This window comes from Nuphar pumila, chromosome 7 (assembly GCF_984573655.1).
Source record: "Nuphar pumila chromosome 7, dmNupPumi1.hap1.1, whole genome shotgun sequence".
NCBI lineage: Eukaryota > Viridiplantae > Streptophyta > Magnoliopsida > Nymphaeales > Nymphaeaceae > Nuphar > Nuphar pumila.
In genome coordinates this window covers 12,168,720-12,193,474 of record NC_143255.1, presented here as the reverse complement: position 1 = coordinate 12,193,474, position 24,755 = coordinate 12,168,720, and the positions used below count along the sequence as shown (strand labels likewise).

At 38.2% G+C, this 24,755-nt stretch overlaps 1 protein-coding gene and 1 pseudogene across 2 annotated transcripts; both read right to left on the bottom strand.

The window, feature by feature from the left end:
* Nucleotides 1-2,844: 2,844 nt before the first annotated feature.
* Nucleotides 2,845-7,835, bottom strand: LOC149831160 (dihydroceramide fatty acyl 2-hydroxylase FAH1-like). Its single transcript, XM_090013707.1, has 7 exons — nucleotides 7,692-7,835; nucleotides 5,575-5,646; nucleotides 4,412-4,504; nucleotides 4,133-4,329; nucleotides 3,947-4,052; nucleotides 3,712-3,858; nucleotides 2,845-3,193 (listed from the first exon to the last, which is right to left on the bottom strand). The coding sequence occupies exons 2-7, from the start codon at nucleotides 5,623-5,625 to the stop codon at nucleotides 3,065-3,067; spliced, it is 723 nt and encodes a 240-aa protein (XP_089869833.1). The 5' UTR covers nucleotides 5,626-5,646; nucleotides 7,692-7,835; the 3' UTR covers nucleotides 2,845-3,064.
* A 6,798-nt stretch (nucleotides 7,836-14,633) lies between these two features.
* On the bottom strand, nucleotides 14,634-23,742 carry LOC149831159 (aspartyl protease AED1 pseudogene; annotated as a pseudogene). The gene is made up of 3 exons (XR_016433186.1): nucleotides 23,660-23,742; nucleotides 22,498-22,739; nucleotides 14,634-15,951 (listed from the first exon to the last, which is right to left on the bottom strand). The product of XR_016433186.1 is annotated as an aspartyl protease AED1 pseudogene (transcript).
* Between the last annotated feature and the right edge of the window lie 1,013 nt (nucleotides 23,743-24,755).

Genomic DNA, 24,755 nt, shown 5'->3' with positions numbered 1-24,755 from the left:
TTTGGACTGACTCATGGTCCCAAGATCGTATTATTGATCTCCTTTCTGCTGAACAATATAGTCTGATAGCTTTTGATACTCGTCTATCTGTGCATGAAGCTCTAGCTTTGTATAGATATAAACCAGAGATTAAGGACTCGCTCCCTGTGTGGGTGCAGTTGGATGCACCTTCTCTTTATGCAAGGCCTGATGTTCTTTTATGGAAAGGGAGGGAAGCTGCTATGGTTACACGAAAAAACTGTTATGGGAGGATCTGAAACTTTAGTATGGACAGGTGGAGAAAGTTTGTTTGGTGCAAACATCAACTGCAGAGGACCAGTTGGACTATATACCTCGCCTGTGAACAGAGGCTCTTTACATTGGATAGATTACAAAGGGTTTGGTATTGTTGTTAACTGGTGCTCACTCTGTTGTCGTGCTCTTGAATCTAATTAGGCATCACAAAAAGGTATATGATTGGGCATGTGCTATAGCTTCAAATGGACGGACGGGTGGGATGCAGGATCCAGTTCGGCTAAGAATGTTTGGATGATGAGGATTGGTGCTCTCTCACTCTCAGTATGAATTAGATGGTTGCCAAGTTCCAGGGAGAAATACAAAATTTTTCTCTGTTTCTCAAGTTTTCATTAGAAGAATATTGGCTGAACAAGCAAATTTAAATTTTAGACTATATAAATAAGATTACAAATTAAAGAATAAGTAAATATAGAGTGATGCAAGCATGCTTAAATGGGTTCTTCAGGTTTTTTTGTTTTATCTTTAAATTCCGACCATAAGATGCAATCCACATACATGAATTCTTAGGGATCAGATCTTGGAGCATTTGATTCCGACACATGGGTGGGTTTATATAAGGTTCTAAAAATGTGATTCAGGTACCAATTCCTAGTAAATTGACCATGCCAAACACATCTATGGGTTTAGAATCACCAAAAGACATAGGAAAAGCCGAAAAAATAATTTAGCATGTTTCGTTTGGCATGTTTGCATCACTCAGTAAATATATACCAAACATGTCTTTCTCCTGATTTTGTTGACGACAAAACCGCTGTATTCTCATTTAAACAAAACATCAAAATATTTCCAGAGCATCACTTTAAAAGGAAACTCACCATCACAATTCATTTTCTTGTTTGCTGGTGAATCCATAATTTACAAATCAAAATACAACACTCACAAGAAATCAACTTTAAAAAATTAAGGCTCTGTTTTGGGGCCAGTATTTGAGCAGAGAGATGAGAGGGGTGATGGGAGTGAAGTTATCTGCATTTGACTGAACATGTAATTTCTCTTCTCCACTCTCATCACAGCTCCGATCTCTCAAATCCAAGCTTCCAAACAGCAGCGGGGATAGGAGATTCAGTGCCCCATCTCCCAAACAGCATGACAGTTCAGACGACCACATTTGTTTGGAGCAATAAACACAAATGGTTTGTCCAAAGTAGATCAGAATCAATTCAAATTGCCCCAACTTATTCTAATTCAAAAAATATTGATTCCTTGCATAAATCATGTCAGAACCGATTCGATAACTATTGTCAACCATTAAATCATGATCAAAAGCTCCTTAGGATTGGCAAAATGCAACAGGATATGCAGTTTCTAGCATCTTTCAACTCAATCCATCTGCTTTCCTATTTTGCACACAACAAAGGCCCCGTTTGGGAGACTTGCATTGAGATGGAAACCCCATTTCTGTGTTTTCAAAATATAGTTTTGCCAAAATATAGTGAGGAGTTGCCAAATACATCTATTGCTGCAACATACCTCTAATTCAAGGCTCCAAAACAGAGAGCCTAAAAGGCAAAATGATCAACCGTTTATGCCGGATGAAACCATCAACCATTTATTCATATCGTGCCCAATTGTTACCAACATTTGGACCTTCATCATGCTAGGAAGATCTTGCACTACTGTTATTAGTGTATTTAAATGGTGGTTTAGCTGCAGGCACAGCGAGAGATGGTTTTAGCAGTGTTGGAATGTTGTGTTACACTTGATCATATGGAAAACAAGGGATGTCCATAACAAGGTCTTACACTAACACCTGCATGTAAATCCTCAGGTGCTGAGAAGAATCCTTTGGCACTCACGTACTGATAACTTCAGAAATTTTAATTGGAGTGTTGAAGACAGGGTTACTCAGATTAAGGGTCGAGGGTGGCCCTTTGCCTGAGAGTCAACTACCCTGTGTGCAATGCATTGTAATAGGTCTCACATGCAAATAAAATTGGAACAGCACCTGTAATTTTCCAACTGTCTGTGTTTGTGAATCTGTTCATATAAGATGGTTTCCTTGTATGAGCATTGTGCTATGTTCAACCCAGTCTGACAAATATCGCGAGATTTATGAAAATCTCGTGATAATATCGCGATAAATTGCCTGAAAGTTTAAAACGGCAATTTCTTGTGAGATTTACAAAATATCGCGAGATTTATGAAAAAACATAAATACCGCAATTTAAGCAGCTATTTATCACAAAAAAATCGTGTATTTTTATTTTTAAATATTTTTTATTAATATTTTCTTATAAAAAATAATTTTAATATTTTTTAATTAATTTTTTTATTGCCAAGATTTTGCCAAAAAATGCGAGATTTATGGATTTTTTCAATTTCTCACGAGTTTTTGAAAAATGAGAAATTACCAATAAAAACGTTTGTCACTATGGTTCAACCTACTCAATGATCAGGGAGACTTGTGGTATTGGAAAGACAAGCAGGATTGGAAACCAATCAACATTAATGATGTTTGTAATCAGTTCATGTATTGCCATGATAATAGGAAATACTCGGAAAGATATGCTGCTGAGCATTAACAAATTGAAGAAAAAAGGAAAATGATTGGGCCAATAAATATGAGATTCACTATAAACAGAAGAGTCTTCTACAATGTGATCCATTAAACCCATTCCATAACTGAAAATTTCCCCAGAATAATTCACGAAATCTCACAGGGAAGCAACATGAGAGAAGAAAGAATGGACACATTAAAAAGTGTGAAAAAGTCCACCTGGACAAGACCTTGAGTTGTCATCGTAAAAATCAATCGTTTAGCTGCAAGTTATCTATAATTGGTCCTCTTGTCTGCCGATTTTGTTGTAGGCAGAGTTCCAAAGACCCTATCCCACAATGTAGAAGTGATTCCAAATCCCCGGTTCTGAATTCTAAAATGATGATTCAAATGATATTTCTGCAACACCAAAAAAAAAATTGACAGATCAACACATTTTTTCCCTTGTTTTTTCATAATATACTACAATGAAAATCAACAAAAAAACAGAAATTTTAAAATGAAACACAATCTAGATTGTTTGGTGTTGGTCCAGGCTGGTTGCAAAACATTAACTGCAAATTTTGGTTAAACAATGTGACAAGAACGACAGAATGCAGTCAATCATAAAAAACCCAAATAGGAAACATATTACGATAGACCAAACACAAGGGTGGGAATTGGTTCCTTGAATCTAAATTTGCAAGTTATTCTGAGACTGAAATCATGCAAAGCTTAGTGAGATGATTCAGAATTCAGTCCTTGAGTCACCAAGTCACCTTAAACCAGCAGAACTCAAGGGTGATACAAGAAACAGAATCCATTTGCTTGTTGTTTTTCAATTATTTTGTCTCCAAAACCCATGTCTACTGAATAAAATCTACTATGTAAGATATGAATTTGTGAATCAAAATCAACAACACATAATTATTATGTACCTTCAGATTTTTTACCAACTCATTTGAAGGCTGACCATGGTGTAGGTAGTAGTGAGTGACATCATACATGACATAACCAAGGAGACCACCTCCGAAAAAACCAGGATGAGTGGTAGGAGTTGATATAAGCTTAATCAGGTTCCAGAACTAAGAAACAAGACAAGCAAGTAGCTTAGTGAAAAGTAAGTAAAAGCAAATAAAGAATGAAAAATGGAAAGAGAAAAATGGTATGCACCGGGAAAAGTAGGATAGCTGTTGCTGCTGGAGGGAAAACGAGGCGAAGACCATCCATGGGGTGCTTGTGATGGCAACCATGGATAAGATAATGTAGAGTGTTTGCCCTGCGTGCAGAACAAATTGAAAATAAAAGGACCTCCATAAAAAATTTAAGTCATTGCATGATACAAAGAACAATACTCACCAGTAGCTTTTTGTCTTGATGTGGAAAAGGAAGCGATGCAGTGTATACTCTATCAAAGTCCACAGAAATATTCCAGCGATCACCAACAAAGCTACTTGTAATAGTGTGTGCCCCATCCAAATTGACTTCATTGTAAAATAACATACAAATGGAAGCCAGACAACTGGGATCACCCACCATACTGTCCTTGTCAAGGACTGTTTTCAAATGCCAATACGTTAATGAAAACAGTAGTCCACTAAATCAGTCTTTATATTATTAGAGAGAGAGAGAGGGCACCTCCATGAAATCATTTTCAAAAAAACGAGGGCCTTCTGCGCTAACAATTGGCCTGTGAACCCATTCCTCGTAAGCATCTCCAAGATGGCCAACCTTTGAAAGATTGAATGGGGAGCTTAACAGTGTATACAGTAAGAGTATCTTGAATAATAACAGAGACAAGTCTCTCCAACCATATCAGTAAAAGTGCAACTGATAATAGATTAAAAGAAATAAAGCAGGACACACACACACAAAAGCTGCTGTGCAAATTTCATGGCCAAATGACCAAACAGAACAGGTTTAAGATCTAGGTACATAAAAGAACAGACAATTATCTGTTAATGATAGTTAGGCACAACAATTAGCATTTTGGGAAACAAGACAAGAAATTATTTGCGAGTCAAACATCCTGAAGAAAGGAGCATGCTGATTTGGAGAGTATACTCTGCATAATGAAGAGCCCGTTCAGTATGATGTGTTTACTCAAGATGGAGAAGTAAAGCTAATGTTGTGTGAATTGGTTTTTCACATGCTAACATCAATATCATACTCCTCAGTCTCCCAAATTGCTATTCCAAATAAATGAGCCCACCCAGAAGCAATCATCCATGATTATTTTCCCCCTTAATGCACTAAAAACATCAGGTGTTTAACATGGATAGTGAAGCTGCAAGTTGAAGAGCTTTGATGGGAAAGAAGAACTAGCTTATGGAATCATAAGATTGGGAGAAAGAAACATACATATACAGGAAAAAGAAACTTGGACACTGTAAACTCTAAAAGAAAATTGTTGGTTATAGTTACTGGAACATATACAGAAAAAGTCAACACCATCTAGTGCAAAAAACAAAGAGGATGAATGTAATTAAAAAAACTAGCAGATGACATGTACATGTAAACAAGCTATAGATACAAAGATATTATGTTTATGCAAAAGCTTCAATCTTCAGGTAATAAATCTAAAGCCTTGTCACCTTTGTCCTTGTTTTCAGGTGACAAATCTAAAGCCTTGACAAAGAAAATTTTTGCTTTCAGAAGGCAAGCTGGAAGAGACAGAATCCCATGGGTCAAATGCTTTAACACATCAAGGCAGTCTATAAAAGTTTCTAAAAGGAACAACATCTGAAAAGCAGGCTACAGATGGAATCACAAAAATATATTTGGCAAATATCTATTCTTACCTGAAAAACAAGAGGCTTATTCAGATCTACAGTGAATCCCTGCGCAACCATCCTCTGAACCTTGTTATGTTTCTGGAGCCATGTAGAAAAAAAATAGGCAAAGTTATGCACGACAAAGGTGCACAAAGCCAATGCAGAAATTAAATAAAGCTGCAGCAGGAATACAACATGCTTATTAGGATACATGACTATGTGGGTGGATTACATAAACAACACTATAGAGTTAGGTTTGATATAGTTGGAAGGGACATAATTTTAGAGTTAGCATGGATGTTATCATGGACGTATAGTGACTTCTTCACCTAAAACAAGGTGCCGCATAACAAAACCCAAAAACTAGTTTTGAATTGATGTTTTTCTTTTCTGTTTTAAGGAACCTTGCATCTTGGGTTGGTCTAAAATCACATACAACAGAAAATGCTTTCCAAAGTTTCCCTTAACTATGAAGATTAACCAGTTCTAAAAGTTGGTCTTGAGTTGGTCCAACAATCACTTTGACAAGCTAAAATCAAGTCTTTAGGATGGTAAAGTTCATTGTCTAACTGCTTACACCAATGTAAATTATTCGGTTCATTTGCATCCTTTTCAGCATTGGCCTCAAACCCTACTTGACTCCATTCTAGCCTCAGGTAAATGAGTCATGTAGATTGCCCACATCAGTTTCTGTGAGATGTGATATGTCATTTAAGATCACGTTCATGAACATGCCTTGCAACCACACTATAATATACTTTCTCTTATGCATGTGTGTATGTGCCTGCACGTCAGGTTTCCAGTCTAGGCGTGCACAAAGCTTGGGTTGGCTCGGGGTTCAGCTTGAGCCAAGCCCCAGTACCAAGCCTAATGTATAACACTCACAAGAAACGGAAACAACCTGAGGCCCTTTCCTGTTGTATAGGGCTGCAGCTTCTCTGTCAAGGCAGCCCACATGCACATGTACGTCGCCCCCAAAATAAATTTGAACCGAAAGCAGAATAAGAAATCTAGTCAATCTATGAATGAATTACCTCACAATAAATTGGCAAAAGGGTTGAGTGACATAGTGAAAATATCACACACGACACGGCACAACAATTTCCCGCTGGAACAGTTATTTACAGGCATATAAAACAATTAAATTTGATATGATAGCAGCTTTCAGACAAAGAGAAACACTACAAAACGCATGGCCTGAATTTCAGAAGGTCAGTCCTCCCTATCCACGCCGAATGTATTCAAGATATGTACAATGAAATATATGTAATAACCAAAAATAAACGCTTCCACTTCAACAGAATTCTCAACCTACACAGCTTCTCTTTATTTCTTCTTCTTCTTCCTTTTTCCCCCTCTTTGCGGTGGGCATGTAATTGAAGATCCACACCAACAAAAATACATTATGGAAAAAAAATGTATATCTTACAACACAATCGTAACGTTTGAAATTTGAAATTTACAGAGCGTGTTTACATTCTGATTTTACATGAAACAATCGGGAACCTTTTGCCAATAATGAAGCAGAGACGCGTAAATTTCAACAGATGGAGTTTTAATCAAAATTGAAGACAACATTCTTTCGTCTTAGAGAAAGAAAATGATTAAAAATAACAATAAACAAACAAAGAGAAGAATGTAACCATTACATAAAGAAATCTAACAAAAACATAACGGAGAACTCCCTAAATTTCACCAAAAAAGGTGGAGAAAACGTCCACACTTCGTAGATCAGCGTCATGCATAACATTGCACAATTCACATACCAAATCCCCATACAAAACCTAACAAACCCATCCACAATGTCGAGATACGCCGAAAACCTAATCCCCATACACAAAATCCAACCAAAAAGCCCAAAGAAAAACAAAATCAAACGCGAAAACGCTCGATTTCGGGGAACAAAGCTCCTATCTACAGAGTAAACACGCATTTTGGGAAAGACATACAACTTTCCGATTAGAATACCCTACATGCAATAAATTTTCACAAAAACAACGTGATTTCCACCGTGAATCCATAGAAAACCGAAGAAAAAGCATAGATTTCCGAGATTCTGGCGGGGAAAACCCGGAAAATTGGCAAGAGAGAGAGAGAGAGAGAGGAAGAGCTAAGACGAGCAATGCAGAGGGACTAGTACCGACCTAGAAGAAGGGTTTCTTCCGGCAACCCGGACGTCACTCCGGCAGATCTGAGGAAGGGAAGCGGAGAAGAATCGAAGACGTGGTCCTCTCCTCTTCTTCTTCTTCCCTCCCCCCACGAACCCCACCGAAGAAGAGGAGGACCCGGTTAACGATAACCAACGAATTCCTTTGGAGAATTGGAGGGAGAGCGGCCTCTTCGTATGTGTATATAAGCACTGCTAATTTACCAAAAAGCTGCAAGCCTTTGCATGAAATGACGCATCCGGCTCCAATGATTTTACGCAATTCCTTGTCTGTAAATGACCGAACCACCCTCATTTGCAATTCATTCTAGCTACCTTTTTCCCGAAAATGCCGCTCAACTTTTATAGAAATGACAGTCATCTACAAAGCTGTAATAAGCCAAACACACCGGATGACCAAAATGCCTTTGTTTTTTTTGATAGGCAAACTAGGGTTAGGCAGACCCCTGCCAGTTATACAATCATACCATTGGGATTTGAACTTGCAACGTCCCAACACAAGGTGGCGTGAACTAGATGCTCCTACCAGACAAGCAGAGCCCCCCATTGGTATTATGCCTTTGTTTTGCTGCTGAGTAGAGCTGATAAAGAGCGGAGCCTAAAGTGTTCAAGCTTGTCCAATCTTTTGGCAAGGCGGGCCAAGTTCAAGTTCAATTTCATAGCAAGCTCGAGCTAAAAAAAAGCAATAAGATTTTGTTTCTATATCTGCAAACTGAAGTGCCTTATTTGTTTCATTCTATCTCATATGAGGTAAGCTAACAAGCTCATATGAGCCGTGCTGAGCCGAGCACCTAATGTTCATGTTTGACTTGCAGGGTCTATGTCAGGAGTTTGAACACGGTATTAACATTTTTAATGGCTATTTATCATTAAAAAACTGTGGCTTTTATTTTTAAATATGTTTGTATTTATATTTTCTTAAAAACATGTTTTTTATTTTTAATTTATTTGTATTGCCGGTATTTTTTGCCAAAATATGAGATTTCAAAAAAAAAAAAAAAACAAATTCTTGCGAGTTTTCGACTGCTGATATTTTGCTATTTTTAACTTTTGTCACTATGGTTTGGATCAGATATCCATATCTTACAAACTCTGAATCCATTTATTTAGGTTCAATGGGGAAAAAGCCATATCAATTACCAATCGGACTTGAATTTGGTTTTTAATAATTTTACTTCGAAATAGGAATATCGATAGTTAAATTTGACTTAAATCATTGTAATAGGGTATTTCCGTCATTATGAAAATTCAGGTTTTCTTCTGGTAAACCAACAGAGGGAAATTTAGGTAATTTCACTACTGAATCTTCTCTTGCACGCCAGCTGGCAAGATGCAAGGATTCCCGCAAACTGCCAACTTGAATGGACTAGGAATCCGGGCAGCGCCTGGTTGAATTTGGCTATTTTTGGTATCACCGAGTCGGGTCCAGGATGGACCCATATGAATCAGTAACTGGATCCAAATTCTACATCCGTTAACAGCCGAGTTAAGCGTGCAAATGGATTGGCTCGATGTGGCTGGTCCGAGTCTGATTATGAATTTTCAATAGCAATCCCAATCCCATCGCGAAATAGATCTATTAAAATGGATGCTCAACTTGATCCGAATTTCATATGGTGGTATCAGATCCGGTGAATATAAGTTCAAGTGTCCATGGTACGTGTAAGAAATTAAACAAACATGTCAGCGTTGGTCTGGATTCAAATATAGATCCGAGAATTTGACAATTCGGATCTGAATCCTAATACAGAAATTGTCCGACCAGATAAGCCTGAATTGGATCCGAAATCGCATTGGAGTTCTATTCAAAATCCATATTGAAAAAACTATGCATCGGATTTGGATACGAGATTCAGCAGGATCCGACCCACGAATGGTACCACTACTTTTTAGAATTTGAATCTCTGTCAACTACCCATCCTCCATTGGTTCTGACCATATCCACCTAGTGATGTTGACGGGTAGGATCTAAACGTTACCACGGATCTCACCTGATACTCATGGATCATATTCAATTAATCTATAGATCAGACCTTGACCAGGTCATGGGCTATAGTCGTCTTAGGGGTGTCAATGGGTGGGGTTTTTAGTGGGTACCCAACCTGACCTGAACTCAAATTCTTGGGTATGGATTAAAAAACAAATCAAAACCCTAACATGATTCATAATGTGCTAATTGAAAAAAATATATAAAATCCCTAAAATTTTAACCAAAATCTTATCATGTTTAATATTAATTAAAATAATAATAAAAATGCTTTGTTAAATATTCATGACATTTAAGAAACTAAATAAAAACTTAAATTCTAACAAAAATCAAATATTTGGGGTTTGATAAGTAATAACCAAAATCAACCATTTATTAATGGAACCATGCTTAATGATATATAAAAAGAAAAAATAACACAAAAAACACAAAATTTGTAATTAAACATTTACATCATTTGAGAAAATGCAAACCAATATCCTAATATCTAAAAATTTCATGGATTTGCATTCTTTAAAAAAAACTAATATTCTAACTAAAATCAAGCATTCATTACATGCCTAATGCTAATTAAAAACATTAAAACTCTAATTAAACATTTATGTTATTTAAAAAACTAAACAAAAAAACAACCATCATACATTATGCCAAAAAGAGCAAATAAACCCCCTAAAATCAAAACATTCATGCTATTATTAGATAATCCCTAATAAAAAGAATACAAACAAAATTAAACCCTTAATTAAACATTTATATGGTTTAAAAAAGTTTAATTCAATACCTTAATTCTTAAAAAAATATAAATTTAAGTAAAAGTCTCGAATCCACCTGAGCAATATGCAGGTTGAGTTTGGGCTATAATTTTTGTTGGGTACCCAACTTGACCCCAGTGTTTTATATGTATTTTAAGTAAAAGTAAACTTATGAAATTATATGGATCCAAGTGTGAGATTTTATTTTTATGACTGGACAAAATCCAAACCCGAATTCTACCCCGACACTTTGTTAATTGGGCGTGTTGGTATACAACCGGTTTGGGTACCCAACCAATGACAAGCCCTGCTCGTTTAATCAATTTTCATATGCTTTGACAGAAATGAGATAATAATTACAAGTCGACTGTGGATTTGGGTCGGGTTATGTCTGGTGTAGGAAATAAGATCTCAAACCGCGTGTGTGTAATTATCATACAGTATCTAAAATGTGTTTTTAGTCAAAGACACATAAAATGTACGTATGGGTGGGGTCCAATGTATCAGAACCAGATATCCTATAAAAGTCTCAGTTCAAACTCAAACTGAATATTATCCTAGATCGACTCTAAAACGATCCAAATAACTTTTATACCCATATCCAGATGTCTAGATTTTGGAGAAGGTTATCCCGCATGGATCCAGCTTATTGTGGGGGTTAACGTGCTCAATGGATTGATTTGTTGCGATATTCCAAAACATTTGTGGTTTAAATTAGACATGATCATCTAATTGATAAACTCCACTCCCTTGGATTGAACCCAATTCTAGAGTGGGCGAGGTGAAACTTTTATCTTTCACAACTGCAAATTTAAACATTTTTGTAATAAAATTATAGCACTCGTCAAATATGTCCAACACCCATTCAAATCCAGAATTGCAGGTTTTTTTATACGAATTTAGACCTTACGAACTTGCATAAATTTATTTGTAAAATCTCGATAAAACTGAAACCACCAAAATCACAAATATCATATTATTTCGCATGTATTTCATATTTTGCAAAAATATGTTTGTGAAACTTCACTTACCATTAATTTCGTAAATAGCTTACTTTTCGCATATAATTTCTGAAATTGCATAAATTTATGTGTAAAACTGCACTTACCTCTTACCACCAAATTTTCAAATATCTTACTTATTCTCGCATATACGACACAATATCGTATAAATTTATAAGACTACTCCATTTTGTGAAACCCCACTAAGTCCGCAAATATCTTACTTATTTACATCTACTACACGTTCTTTCATAACGTAATTTGTGAATCGCCTTATATCATAAATATCTTACATAACTATTTGTGAAGGCACGACACATATGCGATATTGCATATTTATTGTGAAATATCTTCTTAAATCATATATTAAACCATTGTGGTTCCCAACCTATTTATTTTCGCATAATTTAGTTTGTTTTTTTTTGTCTTTTGTCCTCAACTAGTGGTCCCCAACCTACTTTTCTTTTGGCAATTATTTTCGTCAAATATTTTTGGTAATTATTCATCAGAGACATTTCATCGTTGAACCATCAACGATGTATTTTTTTGGTAAAGCACAATGTGCCTTTTTTGTTTAATGGTTGAATCGAATACTGTTTCATTTTGTTTAACGATTGAATCAAACATTGTTTCATTTGTTTAACGGCTGAATCAAACAATGTTCTATTTTGTTGAATGAGTGAATGAAACAATGTTCACTTTTTTTTTGAAATGCTTTTTGAGGCGTAAATATGTTGTTTGTTTTTTGTAATGTTTGTTCAATATTCTCTATATTGTTATTGTAAGAAATTTTGAGTTTGTTTATTAATACAATATAATCAATAAGAAAAAGACTATATTGAAGGAGATCATCATCTGAAATTTCTTAAACACAACAACAAAAGCCAACAAAGAACTATGAACTGGCTGGTAATTTAGAAGCATAACTTAGTATGCATAAGTGGGTAGAGAAGAAGCCACATCCATTGCAAAAAATGTAGAGATTTACAAATAATTTCACGCAAGAGTATAGGATATTTACAATTTTGGTGGTAGGAGTTTCGCAAATATATTTACGTGAAATATGAAATATATGCAAAAAAATAAGATATTTACGATTTTTGTGGTTTTAGTTTCACTGAGATTTCACAAATAAATTTATGTGAGTTCGTGAAGTCTAAATTCATATAAAAAATTTTGCAATTCTGGATTTAAGTGGTTGTTGGACATATTCGACAAGTGGTACAATTTTATTGCAAAAATGCCTAAATCCACAGTTGCAAAGTGCAAAGTGTAAAAGTGTCCTAACGATATCAAATATTTGTGATTTTAGACATCAAAAAAATATAAAAAAGTATAGAGATTTTAAGGAATCATGTCAAATTACCCGTATAGTAGCCAATTCCCTATAAGCCCTACTATTGTGGTTGGAAAAAAGGCCAAGCAAACTTGATGGTGCTAAGGTCCAACACTTTCCCCCTCAAAATGGAATATGATTGGAGGGTAACTTGTACTTATGTACCCTGTGGAGTCATAGCAAGTGTGGATTAATCTAGCAGCAGACGGAGCCAAAGGGTATGTGGACATGTACCCTCAGAATGCTGACCTGAGCATGACATAAGCTGGCGTAGGCAGATAGGTGAATGAGGTTCCTGAATCCATGACCATGCCCGAGCTCAAAAACACCAAAGGTAGCACCGGCAGCAGCTGGCTCCCCACACTAAGCCCAAGCAATGAGATGATATAAAAGGTTGAAAAGGGTGTAAATGAAGCGAAATTGGATCCTAGGTCCAACCCAAACGGATGAAGAAGAAAGGAAGAAGATCTCTGCTGGCTGCTTCTTAAAGAATGGAGGAATAGGGATGGCATTGGACCGGGGGAAAGCGGAGCCCCGCCCTGCCTCTCCCCGTTTGGACTGGGGATGAAGGGCATGAAACGGGGATGGATGCGGGGATGAAGGTTAAAATTCATCCCCGTGCGGGGATGGACTTACGCTTTCCCTCGCTTTGTCCCCATCCCGATCCCCCCCTTGCCCCCGCCCCACTTGATCCCCAATCCTTCTTAGGGATGACAATAGACTGAGGGGAAACGGAGCCCCGCCCTGCCTCGCCTCGCCCCCGTTTGGACCGGGGATGGAGGACATGAAACGAGGATGGAGGCAGGGGTGGAGGTTAAAATCCATCCCCATGCGGGGATGGAGGAGGGGATGAAGGTTCAGATTTTGAGATGGGGCGGGGGTGGAGACCTTGTCCCCTGCCCCCGATCCACTGCCATCCCTAGGGAGGAAGGCGATGACTTCTTCTTTGAGTTGGGGTCTTCTCTGGCTACCTCCAGCGTCGTTGTCTTCTTCTTCTTCTTCTTTTTAAAGAAGATAAAGTTGGAGAAAGTGGGGAAAATGAAACTACGAGTACCTCCGAGAAATTTTTCGGGGATTTACCAAGGGTCTTTACTAGTGCAACCCCAAAATGCACCAAAGATTGTAGGGTTTCAATCCATGGCAACAAACTGACCCCACATCCCATCAGCAATGCTATTAGAAATATCTGCTCCAAAAAAAGAGAAGTATTTCTGATATTGTTTCTTTAAAAAAGAAATGGTTTCCTTACAAATATATTAACTGAAAATATGTGAACAAGAGTGGGAGCCAAGATTTTCATGATTTTATTTTTACTTAGATTTCACCGTATATATGTGATCTATATGCTTGATTTTATAGAAACAAATTCTTGGATCATCCGATCACGATACACAAACATGATCTTTAGAATTTTTGTGAATACTAATGTATCTAAACTTGTATTTTCTCGTTGGACAAACACGATCCAATGGTCTATTCCTAGCAAATGGATAGTGTCGAACACATCTGCAAGGTTGGATTTGCCAAAAATGTTTGGGAAATGCCTAATTCACTCTATATTTCCAGTTAACATATATTCTAGTGGCCCTCTTTTACTCATTTTCACAGTTTTGTCATTGATTGTAAGCATATGGGTGAAACTTGTTAGTTTAAGGTATATGACATGAACTACAACAGAAATAACTAATTTTTCCTTTTATTTAACACGATAAAATAAGCACACACCAATGACTGGTTCATGGGTAGAACATGGCCCAGGTTAATCCCACTCCCTCTCCCTCATGCATCACATAAATCAGACTAATCTTTTAGCAAGCCATGCATAATATACTGAAGCATCATAGAGTCCAACACACAGACCATACATTTATTACACTGAAAGACCCAACATGACTGAACTGCACCCATCTGCATCCCACTCAAGGTCATGGTCATCTCATTTGATCAACTGCACGCCCTTGGATTGAACCCAATTCTAGACTGGGTCAGGTCATACACAATCTGGGTTTTCCTTTGCTGCCAGTTCCCTATAATCCCTACTTCTGTAGTTGGAACAAAGGCCAAGCAAACTTGGCTCACACTATCACCAATCATGATGGTGCTAAAGTCCAACACCAAATTGGTTTCCCCCTCAAAATGGAATGTGATTGAAGGGTAACTTATACTCGTGCACCCCGTGAAGTCATAGCAAGTGTCCAATGATCCAGCAGTCGGAGCCAAAGGGTATGTGGACATGTACCCTCGGAATGCGGACCGGAGCGCGGCATAAGTCGGGGCGGGTAGATAGGTTAAAGAGGTGCCCGAATCCATGACCATGTTCGAGCTCGAAGGCGGCACCGGCAGCAGCTGGCTCCCCACACTTATCCCAAGCAATGAGACGATGTAATAGGTTGGATGTGCAATCAAGGGTGTAAATGAAGCAGAATTGGATCCTGGGTCTGACCCGAATGTTAAGAACCCGGGTGAGCTTGTTGTTGGCAGGCAGTAGGAGAAAACTCTGCCATAGGTATTGGCTGTCAAGGAGGGCAGTGCCAGCTTGTTCCTTCCCAAACCCAGCAGCCCTGCCTCTTTCCCATATGTTCCGGCCTGATTCATGCCACAGCCAAAAGGGAAACCAAGAAAGGCGTCGGTGCTGGTCAAGGTCAAGATATCCTGGCCGAAGAAGCCGATTGAAGTTGATCCGTCACCGTACTTTAAACCGTAGACACATCTCGACGAGTCACACTGAGGTTGGTTCCCCTCATTCACCAGCTCAATGCACTCAGGTGCATTGCAGGCGTAGTACTGGTACGTGGATGAGCTAGAAGGGCTGAACCTTGGCCCCTGTTGGGCATAGCACGAGACTAGGCAGGGCTCGCACTGGACCCAGGTCACATCGCTGCCCGTGTCGAACATGACAAGGAAATTCTGTTTGGGTGTGCCCAGTCCAATGCTCACCATGAACTCTAGGGTGCCCAGTGGGACACCCGAGTAGGTTGGAAGGCTTGATTGGTCCCCGCCGGCCTTTGATAATACCTTGGACTGGATCCACTTGACCCGGGCTTGGTCATGCTGGAGGAGTTCTGTGAAGTTCCACCTCCTGGTGAAGTTGGTGAATGGGGAACAAGCTCCGAACCGGCTGACTACTTTAGCCACTGACTTTCCTTTGATGATGGTAGAACCTACAGAAAAAATGACTAGATGTAAGTAGGGGTCGGGTCAGATTTTGCCACCCCTAAATATATCCATATGGTCAAGAATCAGAAAAATGAAAAATAAATGGTGAAAATTGGCATGACACCTTATAAAAAAATTGATGGTATGCATTATAAAAGACTAAATTAAAGACAATCTGGTTAAAATTCTAAACCTTAAAGTCTTAAACAAACAAGCTATCAATTAAGATCTTTGTACTCTGCATGTGTCGATTCGTTATTTGCAGTGATAAAAAAAATATAAGATAACCATATCTACAAGGTGAGATCAACTAGGACAAGTTTATGCTTATCAATAGGAAGAAGGAAAGCAGGATCCAACCGTTGAATGGTGCACAGATGGAACGTGGTAGCAGTGATTCGACTGGAGCGCTCTGAATGTGTTGGTTTGGCTCAGGTGAGCCCACTTGCAGGAAGGACAGAACAAACACAGAGACAAGGAAAATGGAAAACGAAGTTTTAGTAGCCATTGGACCTTTGCTGCTATGAATTCTCCTCAATATCTTGCCTTTTATAGAGTGCCCCTGAGTTCTGAAAACCTGGTTTTTATATGACTCCATTAAAATATCCATTTCTTTAATTTATCATCTATTCTCCTCTGAAATAACCCCGGCTTGTATCATATCCATCTCTTATGTATTATCTTTTCCAACTTGGCAGTATATACAATCATGCTTACGTGTTGCTTCTGACTATAATTGTTAAACATCTTTTGAAATTCTAATGAAAGTTCACTTACCATGAATTGGGATGTCAATTGTCAACACATCAGATACATCTGATATCAGACCCGATTGGAATTGATTTGTCAGATTTGGTTAAGAAAACTGAATTTTGTTAGTAATCGGATTTGGATTTGGTTTAGGATTTTATAACCAACCCGAGGGATACCCGACTGAATCACATTATATGTATTTTTTTCGAGATTCGGAGTTAGGTTTTTTTATCCCAATCTGAGTCTAATTAATCAATATCCAATTAGTCAGATTTAATTTGGTATTGGCCACATCTAACCTAAATCCGAACTGTTTGCATTCCTAAGTGTGAAATTTGCTATATTGACATTAGCTTGGTAGCAATGACCAGAATCATCCAGTTTATAGAAGATGGATATATGCAGTAGATGGTGTACAACTCAAGAGAGATAGGGATGGCAGTGGACCGCGGCAGAGGCAGGGGACAAGGTCTCCACCCCTGCCCCATCTCAAAATCATACCTCCATCCCCGCTTTCATCCCCACACAGGTTTGGATTTTAACCTTCATTCCTACCTCCATCCCTGTTTCATGTCCTACATCCCCGGTCCAAACTGGGTGAGGCGGGGCGGGACCCTGTTTCCCCTCGGTCTATTGCCATCCTTAGAAGGATTGGGGATGGGGCGTCATGGGGTGGGGGAAAGCGTAAGTCCATCCCCACACAGGTTTTGATTTTAACCTTAACCCCCCCTCCATCCCGGTTTCATGTCCTTCATCCGCGGCGCAAGGAGGGGCAGTTTAAAAAAGAAAAAGAAAAAGAAAACTATTTGAAAATGAATGGTTCCATTCAGTGATCTAATTATATGGCAACCACGTCTCTCACCAAGTTCCGAGCAACTTTATGAGCAAGAGTTTTCTAATTAATCTGTAATTTTTGTTGGACTCTAATTAAATTGATTTAACTTGTGTAAATAAATTATAATAAAATATATTTATCCTTCTCTCAAACAAGATTTGGGGAGATATAACTGACATTTATTAGGTGCTTCAATGGACTCTATTCATTGGGTAGTCACCTTTTACTTCCATATTTCTAGCACCAACTTTTATTTAAAATTTGTAGGATGTCGTCAGACAAACTGTTGGAAACCATTGACGGACATTAGAAAGATACAGTATACACACTATGTTTTAAATTTTTTTGATGACGATGTTAAACCCTCTCCCATAAGCAACTTAATTAGTAAGCCCGCTTGTTGTGGACACGACCATCCATCCTTACGTGCCCAAACTAGGGGCGAACATGGGGCCTGGCCTGCCCCATTAAGGCCCGACCCATATTCAGGCCCGACCTAGTTAATGGGTCGGGCTTGTCGAGCCCTGTGCATATTTTACATGGGCCTGGCCGGATTATCTAATCGGGCTGGTCCCAGCCAGACTTGATTCGGTCCTGGGCTGCAAAATGCAGTCCGAGCCCGATCCGAACTTGGCCGGGTACCCGACAGCTTCTAGGCTACCGGGCCTGGTGTCTACCCTTAGCTCCAACAGTTCTCTTATCCTTTGCGCGGTTTCTCCATATATATATATATATATATATATATATATATATTAACATTAACATTATTTACCATTCCATCTGTGCACATTAATAGCAGAAGAAATGCATTGCATTCCCATGTTTGACAGTGCATTAGCAGGCCTCCGATTGGTAAAACCCTTGAGAAGGAAGAGAGTGAAAAGTTGAAAAGATCAGTGTTGTGCTTTAATCTTTTAAGGGCATCTGTGACAAACCCAACCACGGGGCTGCAGTTTACCATGAAAGGGTGACCTTGTTTTCTTTTTTGCATTTAATAAATGGGCCTCGCCCTCTATTTCTCATGTAGGCATTTGTTTCACCTTCATGTGAGAAAGAGGCTGAAACAAATGCCCCTTAATAGGGCTGTTTGTTTCTCAGGAAAATGGTTAATTACAAAAATGGCTACCTTTCCTGCAGGAGTGAAACAAACAGCCCCATGGGAAAATGCGGGATACATTGCGGTGCAGTGGGATCTGCGTCTTATTATGGCGTGGGCTCAACCATGCATTTCAAAGTCCCATTTCCTGCACGAGAAGGGCAAGCTGTGTTTTTTGAGACATTTGCCCCTTTCTCATGAAAATTGGGGATTCCTTGCCCTCCCTAACCCTCCCCTAGCAAAGCCTATTTGTCATATTTTTGATGAGTTGTGGAGCCTGATTCGGAGTTTTTGCCCTTGTAGTAGGGGGGTCCAGGGGATCCCTTGGCGCGAGTCCCGCTGCACGGTCAGCGGGCGGGGGGCCGCCCCTGGCAGGGGGGCGTAGGGGGTCAGTGCCCCCCGAAAGATTTTTTTTTTTGGAGGGGGGCTTATGTTTGGGACCCGATTTTTTATGAATCAGACCTGACTTGTTTAGGTTTAGTGTTGTCGCCCTTGCCTTATAAATTCTTTCTTTTCTTTCTCTCTTGTAACAGTCGGAAAAGAGCAATAAAGGTTTTTCTCTGTGCAACCGTGGTTTTTTACTCTCTCTCGGATTTGAGGGGAGGTTTTTCCACGTAAATCACTGTGTCCCTCTTCTTTGTGTTTTGATTGTTTTTGTTTCTTCGTTTTCTTGCTTGAGCATTTCCTAACAATTTTTGGCCAACTAAAGAAACTTTTCTCTCCAAACTCGCCAGATCCTCAAGATAGGCAAGATGCCCTGTGAGCTCACCAAGAATTCCATCACTTGAGTTCTCACTCAAGCAAAGAGAAAAATCCTCACAACTCATAAGTTGTATTCTTTAAAAAAATTGCACAAATGACAAAAGCTTCCTTACCTTAGACTTCTTCATTTCAACGTTTTAATAAGTCAAGGTCACCTAAGACAGGTTGGTAGTAAGGCTCCACCCAGGGTTTTTCTTCATAATATATATATGAGAACTGGATTGATAAGAGCCAAAATATTTAACTGAGGAGCCCCAGCTTTGAATCACTCCCCCCTAAAGGCTTCCCTACAACTTGCGTTAACCATCAATGAACTCTTGAATAATTAACAAATACAGGTCATGTATTGTATCATTGACAATTCCATGTCTCTCACATTTATAGGGGAGGTAAACATCATAGTTTCTTTGCAAAAAGTATCCTATTGTTTGACATATGAAACAGTGGATCCTCAGTCGATCCTAGCCACCCAACCCATGCCATCTAGACGGATAGGATCAGTCTACATTTAGGTGAGAATGTGGACAAATCTTAGAGTTGGTTAAATGTCCAGGATTGAATGATACACCTCTTTGTGAATACAAGGGTCGGGCAGTAATTGGGACAGCCTCGAGGTATATACCAAGCATTTAGCGGCACGGGACGAAACAGCCGCTGCTAGTGCCTGTGTTTACCAGCATATGATTTGAAATGCCAGTAAAATCTGGAAATGAATCCATTTAGGGTACCAAAAATAAACCATATATCCTTTGCTCAAAATAAAATAATCAAACATTAAGAAGTGTCTACTACTAGAGGACCTATATAATGCTTTTTTCGCATTTCTAATATATATAGGTGAGAAGGGATTAATTATTAGTAAGCATAGGCTGCACTCAAATTTTCATCAATTTGTGTTCATTTTTTTAAAGCACAAATGTGTGCCACAGTTGAATTAGTGGGTATCTGCTTTTGGATCATTCGATTCCCACACCGTAAACAGGCCCTTTTAAAGGTTAAAAATCATCTGCTAAAAATTTTCTAAATTTGAAATGTTATGAAATCACACTTCTCATCACAAAAATATGAACCAAGGCCTGATTTCTAGCAAATGAAACATGTCAATTACAAACATACAGTTGTATTACAGGAAAACTGTGTTAAATTGCTGCACTCCACACACACACACACACACACACACACACACACACATATATATATATATATATATATATATATATATATATATATATATATATATATATATATAGATAGATAGATAGATAGATAGAGAGAGAGAGAGAGAGAGAGATAAAAACTTGTTCCTTCTAACGGTAAGAGTGTGTTGATGGTCTCATTTTTTCATTTTCTCGATACACTTGTTGGAATCTGACCTTACGTGGTTTGTTTAGTAGGAATCTACTTTTGAATCATCCAATTATGACGTGTGAGCAGGTTTTTATAAGGATTCAGAAATCAATGGCACAAAAAATTTATAAATTTTAAAGCACATAAAATCATATTTTTTCATTGAAAAAGCATGATCTAACAGTCGATAACTAGCAAATGGATTATGTTTGAAGACTTACGAGGTCTGATTTATGGTTTGTAGATAGTTAGGAGGAACCAATTCCTATATATATATTTCACTGACACAGTTTAGTGCCAGTGAAAAAGTGATGAAAAAGTTTCACTGGTTTGACTATTTTTCACTGGCGCAGCTTAGTGCCAGTGAAACTCTTTTCACTGGCGTAAATATGTGCCAGTTAAAAAGTTGTGACTGGCGCAAGCTTCGCCAATGAAAATAGTTCTCACTGGCACAACTTTAAGCCAGTGAAAACTCTGATTCACCGTCGAATGCTAGTTGCGCCAATGAAAGCTTCACCGGCGAGGTTTTCACTTGTGCATCTTCTGGCGCAGCGATTGTGCCAGTAAAGCGCAAATTTCCTGTACTGGTTCTTTGACCCTAATCGACATCATACAAGACCATGGGTTCCTCCTCCCTCTCAAACAAAAACAAAAGTTTTCATCATAATTAAATTCCACCCAACTCTGAGGGGCTTGCTATGTAGAACCATCCAAAAATACATTTCACAGACAGCTTTATCTGTGAAATATTTTATCAATATTACAAAAAGAATAACAAATAGATAGTAAATAAAAGACCTTTTTGGTACAAAATCAAAGAGCTTGTTTGAGTATGCCCCATAAGATTCAATGAGAAAAACCACAAACAAAATCAAGAAACAAGAAAAATGATTTGGTCCTAGACACAAAGATGTAATCCCAAGATGATCAAAATCAGACAATTAAAAGAAATGAATTTTATTTTTATTAAAACAAATAATTGAGAGGGAGATGTAAGTAATCTGAATTGGGGAAAAAAAGATGCATTAAAAAAAAAGCTGGAGCAATAGAAGCTCTCGATGTTGCATCAGTTGGGGTGTATAGGACTTGTCACAACAAAATAAACAAACAAGGATAAGCTAAAAATGTGCATAGTAAAAACACAACGGGACTCAGCTTGTATAGTAGGAGCTGCTAGTTTACTTCACCTTGTGTTGGGATGTTGCAGGTTCAAAACCCAATGGTATAGTTGTTTTAACTGGTAGGGGTCTGCCTAACCCCAGCTTGCCTTTCAAAAAAGCCACAACAAAGTATCATATCCTAGCTATGTAGGACATCAACAAAGATATCTTTATCTGTAACCTAAAATACCAAAAAAAAACTATTGCATTCTATTTAGAACAAAAAAAATGTTGAAGAAGAGAGGAGAGTGGGAGGGAGCAAAGAATGTGATGCAAGATAATTCTCCAATAAAGCAATAAATCCACTACAACGAGACAATCTACATGACAAATCATGCTTTTATTCCTGTTCAACAAATTTTCAAAAAACTATTACATTCTACTTCAAATTTTCTTATTTGATCTTCAAAAAAAATCCAGAAAAATGCAAACTAAGAAATGACCTAGAGAGAGAAAGAAATCCAGTAAGTCCAATAAATTAAAAAATTAGAGAAAAAAAGGCAGAACAATTGTTCTAATTTTTAGTGTAACTTATAGCAGCGAGCTCTCCAGGTGGAATCTTCGGCGGATGAATTTCTTTTTGTTCCCGACGCAATACCGATGGTGGTATCAGTGGAGTGGCAGTGCCAATAGCGGTGGTGGTCATTGCGGTGAGGCAACGAACAGAGAAGCAACACCCACAAGCTTGCACAGATATCCGGTTGTGGTAGCGGTGCAGAAGCAACTCTTGTGGGGGTGATGGTTGCTTTAGGCGGAGGTCTAGCAGACAAAGGAGCAGCAACACCAAGAGGCGAGTTAGAGCCGATGGTGGCCGGGGTAATGGGGCAATTTCTGTAATATCTGGGAATTTTCATGATTTTTTTTTTATTTTTATAAGCTTGAGAGATTTACCTGCTCAATATCGATCTTTGTTGATGGGCTTCAGATAACTGCGCAATCTATGATTATTGTTACTATTTGTAATATGGATTTCTTTTTAAAGTAATATTTGGGTTTGGATCTAGATAGGGGTTTAGGAAAAACAACCCACAAGTGAACCAAGTTTGAAATATTTGCTTAAAGCATATTGGGGCTTACATACTTAAAAGACTCTGATCCACATTATTTGGATCTTCGAATGAATCAGGCCAACTCAGTTGGATTCGAGTAAAGTTTAGATCCATATCAGGGTTTAAACTTGACTTAAGAGGAATTCAAATCCATTTACAAGACCCAAATGGATTTCATGAAACTCAAATGGATCCTGCTAAATAAGAAGTATTGTGGATCTATATGAAAACCCAAATGAATGTCACGAAATAAAAAGATAAGTTGAACCCATTTGAAAACTCAAATGGATCCTATCAAATAAAAGGTATTTTCGAATCCATTTGGAAACCTAAATGGATCAATAAAAAGATAAATTGAATCTATTAAAAAACTCAAATGAATCTCACTAAGAGAGATATTTTGATGAAGATCCAAATGAATCCCACTAAACAAAACAAGAATATGAACCAGTTTGGGTCACAAACACATCCCAACAAAGAGGGATTTAGGTCCGTTTTGAGCCCAAATAGATCCAATTTATGTAAAGTAATAATATATATATATATACATACTTATATGGAACTTGATGAGACCCAAATGGGTCTCACCAAGTCCAAAACGTAACCCAAAACCAAATCTGAAAACACATTTCGGTTTAGGTCCAAATAAGACCCAAACCCAAAAGCAAACCCGTTTTTGGATTTTTTTCAAAAAAAACAAGAAACCCTCACCCGGTCGATGCGGGGCTGCCGCCGGCCACCACTGTGCCACCGGTACGGTAGCGCCTCAGCTGGCCAGCCACCACCTCCACCATCGTGTCGGCGGCAGGGTGGGCTAGAGGTGGTGACAGCCACCGTGCCAACCGGCACGGTGGGCAGCAAGAGGCGACTTTTTCTGGGGTTACGGAAGAGAGAAACGGGACGGGGGGATCGTTTCCCCCCGCCACCACACTCTTTCACGGGCGGGGGTCACCTCCCCCGCCACCTGCGTGCCTCCCCTCTGCTATAAAAAGGAAAGGGGAGAGCCTCTCTCTCCCACTCCATCCCTCTCTCCCTTGTTTCGTTGGGTGCAGAGAGACTCACCCTCTTAATCCCTCTCCCTCTGTTTCTTTAGGTGCAGTGAGTATCTCTCAGACGACTGCGGCATCGCCACCTTGCCAGGTATACGCCGCCAATCGGGTAGTCGTGAGCCGCTGCCTTCACCGGGAATCGAGCCACCACCATCGCGGCTTCCGCTGCGACATTTTTTCACTCATTGAACAGTCCGCTAATTTTTTGATAAGTTTATAATATATATAAATACTTATTTTAATATGTATATAAATATATATATATATATATATATAATATAAATACTCATATAAACACATAATATATATATATATATATATATATATATATATATATATATATATATATATATATATATATATTATATGAAAAATGTGAGAAGAAAGGTTGATGAGCTTTTCAAACAATTACAAACTTTATCATATATTTACAAAATAATAAAGAATCTTTAAAATATTTATGAAGCTATCGAAATAGTTTAGCTTTTGAAATATTCACAATTTTTTAGAATATTTGTTAACTTTTTAAAATATTTTCAAGCTATTAAAATATTTATAAAATTTCACATATTTACAAGCTTTCACACATTTATGAACCTTCACATAAACTTTGGCATATTTGCAAGCTTTCACACAATTATGAACTTTCACATAAACTTTCACATATTGGCGAGCTTTCACATGTTTATGAACCTTAGCATAAACTTTTGCATATTTGCAAGCTTTTGCACGCTTATGAACTTTTGCATGAACTTTTA

Excerpts from the sequence above, each read along its gene's own strand:
- LOC149831160 (XM_090013707.1), bottom strand. The coding sequence starts at position 5,625 with ATGGTTGCGCAGGGATTCACTGTAGATCTGAATAAGCCTCTTGTTTTT. Across the intron at positions 4,330-4,411 it reads TTGAAAATGATTTCATGGAG|TCCTTGACAAGGACAGTATG; the intron begins GTGCCCTCTCTC and ends ATTTGAAAACAG. Across the intron at positions 3,194-3,711 it reads AGTTGGTAAAAAATCTGAAG|AAATATCATTTGAATCATCA; the intron begins GTACATAATAAT and ends TTGGTGTTGCAG.